The sequence below is a fragment of the Nicotiana tabacum genome, chromosome 17 (genome assembly GCF_000715075.1).
Source record: "Nicotiana tabacum cultivar K326 chromosome 17, ASM71507v2, whole genome shotgun sequence".
Classification (NCBI taxonomy): Eukaryota; Viridiplantae; Streptophyta; class Magnoliopsida; order Solanales; family Solanaceae; genus Nicotiana; species Nicotiana tabacum.
Genome location: NC_134096.1, coordinates 96905464 through 96914438, shown reverse-complemented (window position 1 = coordinate 96914438; position 8975 = coordinate 96905464). Strand labels below are relative to the sequence as shown.

At 35.9% G+C, this 8975-nt stretch overlaps 1 protein-coding gene across 2 annotated transcripts; it reads left to right on the top strand.

Moving 5' to 3' along the window:
- The first annotated feature begins 443 nt into the window (after positions 1-443).
- LOC107787487 (polypyrimidine tract-binding protein homolog 1) lies at positions 444-6759 on the top strand. Of its 2 annotated transcripts, none has more exons than XM_075234695.1 (10): positions 444-759; positions 1324-1533; positions 2219-2281; positions 2376-2449; positions 2543-2638; positions 4343-4400; positions 4472-4576; positions 4702-4783; positions 5842-5907; positions 6142-6759. In XM_075234695.1, the coding sequence occupies exons 1-10, from the start codon at positions 577-579 to the stop codon at positions 6150-6152; spliced, it is 948 nt and encodes a 315-aa protein (XP_075090796.1). In that variant the 5' UTR covers positions 444-576; the 3' UTR covers positions 6153-6759. The 2 variants fall into 2 exon arrangements, with proteins under 2 accessions (XP_075090796.1, XP_016464558.1); XM_016609072.2 differs by having other exon boundaries at positions 5842-5954.
- Positions 6760-8975: the final 2216 nt, after the last annotated feature.

The following is an 8975-nucleotide window of genomic DNA, read 5'->3' as shown; positions in this document are numbered from 1 at the left end:
CAATTACAATAACTGATTTTTGTCGTCTAGTCTTAATGGGTTCTTTTTAAAAATAAATTATACTGTGCCTAATATTTTTTTTTTAGAAATTTAAAAACTAATTTAACACAATTTTAAAGGAATGCACGAACGACTAATTTGAAATTTAGAAAAACTTAATTCTTTTAATTCCTAATAGTTCAGAATAACTGAATAACAGGAAACTTGAAAAAAAAATTCATAAAAGTTTTTATCAAATTTGTCTAGGTATATAAACAAATTTTCTAGTTTCTTTTGTTCGAATAGTTGTTACAATTTCTTTTGAGAAAAAATAAAATGTGGAAGTGAGCGTTGCATAAAGTAGAAGAAAAAAGGTGGGGCTAGTTACCCTTTAGATAATTAGATCAACGGAAAAAAGTTACTCTATCCGTAAAAATCAATATACAGTATACTAAAGTATACAGACAGAAGCCGAGCCCCGAAATAGAGAGGACAAAGGTTATTTTTCTTCGAGTCGGAAAGAAAAGAACCAGCTGCTCAAAGTTCGTTAGGTAAAATAGACCCCCGACGGTGGGAATCGCAACCCTAAATCGGCCGATGTCAACATCCGGGCAACAGCAGTTTCGGTACACACAGACGCCGTCGAAAGTTCTTCACCTCCGGAATTTGCCATGGGATTGCAGCGATGAAGAGCTTGTAGAGCTTTGCAAGCCCTTTGGTAAAATTGTCAACACCAAGTGCAACGTCGGGGCCAACCGCAACCAAGCCTTTGTCGAATTCGTAAGTTGTTCAAGTTGATTTCGATTATCGTGATTGGCTGTTTTAGATCGTAGAAAATTCGTCCAAAGTTTTTTTTTGGATTTTGTCTTTGAAATGTGAGTAATTAGAGTTCGATTATTAAATACATCCACGGTTCAAAACCGCTCTCAGTTTCCATTGGCTGTTCATGTCAGGCTACGTTCCATGTTTAACTCATTAAGAATGATTAGAAGATGGCTGAGTTGTTAAGGTTAGGCTATTTCAGTTCAAACCCTAAACATTGGGTGTGAGCCAATCTTCTATATTAGGAACTGCCGCTGGCCACTGGGTTAGTTGAGGTGTGCTCAAACTGGCTTTGGAATGGTCTGAAGCTGTCATAGTGAATTTGTAAATTGTAGAATCAGTAGGAGCTTCCATAATGACTTTGTAAATTGTAATAGTAGAATAAGTAACTGCTGAAATAGGTTAATTACGTTCCTGGATTCCTTTTCCTAAAGCAATTTTTTGGTGTATCCACTTTCCCTAATGACAGTGTTAGCATGACTTTTGTTATTAGCATCTAATATGCACATTTTGCAACTGCAGGCAGACCTTAATCAGGCAATCAATATGGTTTCATATTATGCCTCGTCTTCAGAGCCTGCTCAAGTTCGTGGCAAGACTGTATACATCCAGTATTCTAACAGGAATGAGATTGTCAATAATAAGAGTCCCGGAGATGTTCCAGGAAATGTTTTGCTGGTAACTATTGAGGGTGTTGAAGCTGGTGATGTCAGCATCGATGTGATTCATTTGGTAAGAGTCTCGTTACTTTCTCTCCTCTTTATAAAGGAAGTTTTTTCAAGAAAGCTAGCCTTATGAACTGTTGGAAAGTCGGCCTTTTGAAGAGTTGAGTATTCATTCAATAGTCATTAATAAAATTTTGAACATGCCCATGATCCCCAAGAATTATGTATTAACTAGTGGACTTCCATATCTCCCAAAAAAGAAAGGAACTGCAACTAGTGGACCTCTATGAAGAATATTGTTACGTTGCTTTATGTTGGCTTAGGTAATGCAATTTATGGTGTTTCTTTTCTTTTCATGCTTTAGAACCTATTTTCTCTAGTGTTGTAGATTATTCTTGGGGCATTCTTTCAATTTCTTTAATCTTTATGGTTCATATTTTAGAAGAGCTCAATTATTACTTACTATTGAACTTTCATCCAATATAGTAACATTTAAATGATGGCAGTGTTAACTAAAGTTGATTGAATCACAGATGGTCATTATTTAAGATCTTTTGTTGGAGATTCTGGATATGTAATCATGTCAGTCATAAACCTTTCTATGGCTTGCATATACAGGTGTTACTCTGCACTCAGAATCTAGTTCCTTTGTGTTTCTTCTTCAGTGTGTTTTGGGAAACATAGTACTGGTTGATATTTTGCTATTTCTTTTCTAGACTGATTTGCTTTTAATGGGCCAAAACCCGTCGCAGGTGTTTTCAGCCTTTGGTTTTGTGCAAAAGATTGCTACTTTTGAAAAGGCAGCAGGTTTTCAGGTCGGTATATCTGTGCACCAATGAGTTTGGCTTTTTCTAATTTTGGGTGGATGGATTGGTAGAGTATTAATGGGTTTCTATTACACCTTGACAGGCATTGATTCAATTTAGTGATGTTGGGACAGCATCTGCTGCTAGAGAGGCACTGGATGGGAGAAGTATACCAAAGTATGTGTAGTTAGTTGATTGAACATACTTGGATTTATTCAACCCGCCTCTCACTTTACGCCCGATCAATTCAATCCTTCATTTTTATCGTAGGTACCTGCTTCCGGAACATGTTAATCATTGTCACTTGCGCATCTCATACTCTGCACACACGGACCTTAATATCAAATTTCAATCTCATCGGAGCAGGTAGCACAGTTTTACCTGGACAATTTTTTTGTATTTATGACTTTGTTACTTAATATTTATTGTTATTGCTATTTGTGCTCGCATTATTCTTTGCCACATTTATAATTATCTGCTTTTGATTTACAGTTTGAGGTATTTTCTAATTTCTTATGCTTCTTGTCATCTAGGGTTTAGTGAAGCTCGGCAGCTAAAACACAGATGTGTTTGACATGGCTTCGTAGTAATTTTCTTTATCTCATAATAGTGGCTAACTGCATTCCTCTCATTTCTCATTTTAGATGACCATGTGAAGATTTTTGTTTTTTCTATTGAGTTCGTGGTTTGGAGAATGCTTTTCAATTGTTTGGGATCACAAACTGTGTATTCATTTCAAATATTTGCTCGAATGCTACTTCTTGTTATAACTAGTGTTAAGTTTCATTGACATTATTGCTGAGTTGTCTGTTAGTCCTTAATGTGTATATGCGGAAGTCAAGTTGATATAAGATTTTATGTTGTTTCAATTGTATTTTTGATGAAGTCTTGTTTCATTTTTATTTGTCCCGATCCTCTCATTTTCCCTATATGTTTTATTGGATGAATGGATGAATGTTGATTTTTATTTGTATCTGAAGTCACTTATCATGGGTGTCTAGTTAGCAGACGAAAAACCTGGGACATTAATTAGATGTATATATTTTCCTTTATAAGAACGGTTGTGGAGACTGGAGAGTATGTTTATGTGTGTTCTTGCTGACTCTCATAGTATCTAACCCAAGTTATCTATTTGTCAGATTTATTTAGCTCTCCGATCTTGGATATTTCCCTGTAGGGCTGTGAGGCTAAAATTGTTAGCTATGGTATTTTGTAGGTTATGTTGTACAAAGGGACATTGCTTTAACTGCAAGACGTTTCTTTAGACAATCTGTCCTTGTAAATTCAACTGTAATACTGCTTTAACATTGGATTCTAATATTTTAGGCTATACTGATTGTAAGCTGACATTTCAGTCCGGGAACCATGACCTGTTAATTTATTCGGTTCTCTGTTACTATTTTTCGGGTTGCACTAAATCTCTGCTTGTATTCTTTTTCTTTTAAGTTTAAAAGGATTTGTATTAAACACCGGGCCTGATGTACATGTAATAACAACTAAGCTTCAATACCAACTAATTGTATTGCTAATTTGAATATTAAACTTTGATGTGATATTATATCTGTCAAACTATTACTAATATAATATATGTGTCTATTTGACATTGTAAACTCCATTCCAAGTCAAACATCATCATATAAGAAGGTATGGAGGGAGTATTGTAGCGTATTGGAATGAAATTGGTCCAATGAAGCGGATAGATGATTCACAAACTAGTTTAAAATTGATGCATAGCTGATTGATTGGTCGATTTCGAGTTTTTCATCTCAATAGTCAGCAGTTAGGACATGAAATGAGTTTTTTTAGGATGGTGGGGTGGGGGAGGTTCTTGTTTATGCAGTAATTTTGTGGTATAGGCGTGGTAACTCCTTAAATATGGTCTTTGGTTAACAGCAGTGTTTTTGCACTTACCGTTACTTTTGAGGTGTCTAATGCTTCTAAACTTACAACTTCTTCTGGGAAATATCTCGGAGTTTATGTTGTTACAGAGTTGTATAAGTTAGTTGATCTGATATTCGTAAATGCTTATATCAGCTTGATTCACATTTAGTTCTGTATTTCATCGTATAGGGACTATACAAACCCTTATCTCCCAGTAAATCCTACTGCAATGGAGGGGCTTCTTCAGGTATGTTTCATTGCTCATCATTTTTGTTGTCATTCTTGTATTGGAGAAGTCCTCACAAGGTCTGTATTCAGCCTGTTGTAGGTCCAGATGGAAAGAAAAAGGAACCCGAGAGTAATGTGCTTTTTGCCTCTCTAGAAAATATGCAGTATGCTGTTACTATTGATGTCCTTCACACGGTATTCTTTTCTCTTTTGTTATTTCATTGAAGTCCATAATGGTAATTGTGTTATTCATTTACCTTTCTCAAAAAAAATTGTGTTATTCATTTATATTCTGCTGTTACTTTTCTTCCCCAAAATAGGTATTCTCTGCATTTGGCACTGTCCAAAAGATTGCTATATTTGAGAAGAATGGTCAAACCCAGGCATTAATTCAGTATCCTGGTATGTATGGGTTGTAGTTGCTGTTTAGTATTTTACGACATGTGTTTACTTTGTCTAGCCTTTGAAGTTTTGTGGTGCCTTCTTTATTTTCTTAATCTCTTCTTTCCGCCACGCCCTTTGGCAGTTGTGGCTTTTGCTTTGGTCTTGGGAAATGTGTGATTACACTTAGAACCATTTGCTAGCTTCAGAAAAGGATTCTGTTAACATTCTCATATAGATTACATGTACATCCATGCAGGATGAAGAAAGATTGGAAGACTAACTTTGCTGACTAGTATAATTGAGACTGAAAACACTATGGGGTGGTTTGGTAGGAGGTATTAGAAAAAATTATGCAAGCATTAGCTCTATGCATTACTAATACCTTGTTTGGTACATTTTTTCAACGTGTGTATAACTAATCTACATCATACTTGGTATTATCCTATGTATAAGTAATGCATAGAAACCATGGCATTAGTAATACCAAGGCTACTAATGCATGAATTAGGTTGGTTAAAAGACAAAATTATCCTTAAAGTCCCTTTTAAAGCTTGAGAATATGGAGGGCATTTTTGTAAACAACTATTTTTTTTAAAAATTATGCAATGCATTATAATTTTAATACACCACACTAAACAATAGATAAGAAATAATATCTGCATAACTAATGCTTGCACTACTAACCCATGCATTACTAATACACCTTATTCCGCACTATTCTTATACACTCTACCAAACGACCCCTATCTATCATTCATCACAACCATTTTTGTGAACAGAATCACCCGATACATGTACTGGTGATAGTAGGTACCCAGTGAAATAGTCGAGGCGCTCGCAAGTGCTCAAATACCATACTTATTAAAAAAAGGAGTGATGCAATCCACAAGAGATATTTAATGTCACCCCAAACATCAATTCTATTACACTAGGGCGTTAGCAGATGGGCGTGTGATCATGGTAGCCTGGTTATAATCTCCAATTGCACATCCTGCCATCTTTTTTTCCTATGTTGTCCTTTTCCGTGAAGTTTAACCTATTGGAATATAAGTGTTGATGTATTGATTTTAATGCAGATGTAACAACTGCAGCTGCTGCAAAGGACGCTTTAGAGGGACACTGCATATATGATGGTGGCTATTGTAAGCTTCATCTATCATACTCTCGTCATACTGATCTGAATGTACAGGTATACATATGTGCTTTTGAGTTGGTTTCAAAGGAAAAAATGATTACTAAATAAATAAAGATTCGGCACCAAATTTTAAGATTCGGTTACTGGAATGCTGAAAGTATGCTTCTTCACACTTGGTCCTTTCTGCATATTTCTGTCATACCTCTCCGCTCAAATTAATTTTTCAATCCTGTCGAAGCAGGCATACAGTGACAAAAGTAGAGATTACACAGTTCCAGAATCAAGTTTGCTTGCAATGCAACAAGCATCAGCGGTCCATGCCACACCTCCAGTTTGGCATAACCCTCAGTCTGGTCCACAGTCATTTGGCTATGCTGCTGCCGCTGCTGTTCCTGGCCAAGCATCTACATCCCAAATGTCCTCATGGAATCCAAATTTGCAGGGTGGCGGATCAACCTTTCCATCTACTCCTACCAGATTTCCTGGGCAATCATATGCTTCACCGGTTTCTGCTTATGCAACAGCAGTAAATCCTCCTGGATCGTCACAGCAGACCAATCACATTGTTAGTAGTGGTCGATCTTATAGTGTAAGTCAGCCTCCTCATCCATCAACCATGCCGCCTGGAGGTGTTCCACCTCCTGGTCATGCACCTTATCACGGTTAATAGCTCTCGTCGGAACATCAGAGCTGCTATTGATTCAGGTGATGTTAGCTGTATACATTCCCATTTTCTTTTTCTCTATAAATTTAAGTTTTGGCTTTCTTGATGAATCGAATTAAATGTTTGGTCTGAGAGTGGAAGAATCGCATTATGAGCTGTCTTTCTTAATGGTAATGATGGTTTTTCTTATTGGCATTATTATTGTTGCTCCTGTTATGTTGTAAGCATTTAGTCGTCTTTAGAAATTCTGCAATGCTAATGGGTCAATGAAGTATTTAAGGTGATTCAACGGCTTATATCCCTTAATTAGATACTGGAAGAGTGGAAGTGCATTGTTCAGGATCATACTAAGATTTTACTTTTTATTGCACGCATCTTTGTATAACTACCAAATTGGTGATGTTTGTGGAAAAATGTTCCGTAACATGTTAATTCCCTCCATCAGCCAGCTTTTTGCTATGAAGCTCGTTAGTTGGCCTTTTAATCTCTTTGCTTTGTTTAGTGTTGGCATTATTATTTTACTGCATACTTGTTTCTTAGTAAATTTCAAGGTGAATGTGGTTACGATTCCATTTTGATACATGTTTAATCTTCTGTCTTATTTTTGAGTTTTGTTGGTAATTTGAACCCCCAACCTTAGGGTTGGAGGTGAAGGGTGCTTACCACTCGAGCATCCATTGCTTATTAAAAATCTAATATTAGGGTGTGGATTTGATGAATTTATAATATTTTTTTGAATTAAATCTACGCATTTTGACTTCTTCATAAAAGCGCTATAAATTATATTAAATTTTATACAGCAAAAGATTTTAATATATTTGTTTAATGTCTAAAAAAATAATTGTTTAACTTTCCGTGTCGTTCTTGGAATAGAGGGGAACAATTTGTTAAGTACCTCAAGAAGTGCTCTTGTAAAATTTCCTCGCCCCGAAAGAGGTAAAGTGTGAATTTGTGTGCGAGTGCTTTTGCACGATCAGTATACGGAATGAAACTGTACGGCTCACTCCTATTCACCACCTGTGGATCATTGAAGAAGTGCATTTTAGGTGTAACACTAACAATGTCACTTTTCTATTCAATACAAGAAATTAAGTGTATGCAACGACTATTGGAGTAATTGAGTATTGAATTAAACAATAACAATGTCTCATATTGCTGAATTTTTTGATATACATTTTGCTTCATTTGAACATGTTTCATTGCAATACTCCATAATTTGAGTTCTAGTTATCCAAAACTAGACATTATTTGTGTTGGGTTTTCGAGCGATCAAATAACACATCGAAAAAAGGTAGTGGTGAGTTTTACATTATTTGGGTTTTCGACGTGTTATTTGATCCTTTCATATAATCTTATCATATGAAGTTGGAGGCGTAACTAAGCCGATTAATAAAGATTATATTATGGAGGAATTTGTGGATTCTTAAAAGTTGAAAATATTAACCCAAAAAGAAAATGGAAAAGAGAGTCGTTTATTTCTTGGAAGTTGGTAAGTCAAACGGGACATATTGCATCGGAAGTGGACACCTCCTAGTGGTATAATAGCTGGATGCGTGCTACCCAGAAATGAACAATTCTAAATTTTCACGTCTTATTTTTGCTTCGCCATTTTGTTGCTTTACAACTTACATCCTCATTTGGGATAATCTAGCCATAATCACACAAAAACCCCTGGAAAGAAACTGAATAATTACAAACTCACTCCAGCTCATTCCTTTTTCAAAATAATAATAATAAATAATAATAAACTATTGTTTCATTTCTTCCTTCCTCCTTCGAGCCCCGTCCCTGAATTAATAAAACATGTAATACAAACGTTACCTTTAGCTTCCATTTAACCTTGAGGAGAAGGGCAGAGGTGGATGCGGCTTATATTTACTCGGTTAATCCAGTATTTTCGACATGTCATGCACACACATAAGAATAATGTGTTCAGTACAGAAGTTAAAATCATAAAATTTAAATTATGAATCCGCCCCTGGAAAAGCGGAGATGCAAGTGTAAGTTTATAGTACATATACCTTTAAATGCTCGCTCAACTGTCATTGAAACCACAGCCGAGTGCATGTAGCCATTTGATTTGTGCTTATATATCGTAGTTACATAGTGTTGGCTAAGATCATATCTTTAGGTTCTTAAATCTTAATAAATTTTTAGTTCCCAGGGGCTGGACATGTGAATCTGTATTGAGATTTTCTACCTATCAATTGTCATAAGACTCATAACTCCTCATGTGCGTATGTAATTATGTGGGAGTGTGTCGCTTTAGGTAGTTGTCAATTTTAATAGTGTAATGGACCACCCTTTTGTCAGCCACTGCCCACACCACCAGAAAGGACTTACTGTTTCAACAAAATAAAATTTGCCTGTACAGCTTGTGATATAACTCTGCAACTAACTTATACATGTCC

Bases quoted from the DNA above. Each gene is read 5' to 3' on its own strand.
- LOC107787487 (XM_016609072.2), top strand. From the start codon at position 577: ATGTCAACATCCGGGCAACAGCAGTTTCGGTACACACAGACGCCGTCG. The intron at 4,577-4,701 runs GTATTCTTTTCT...TCCCCAAAATAG, and splicing joins CTATTGATGTCCTTCACACG to GTATTCTCTGCATTTGGCAC. The intron at 4,784-5,841 runs GTATGTATGGGT...ATTTTAATGCAG, and splicing joins GGCATTAATTCAGTATCCTG to ATGTAACAACTGCAGCTGCT.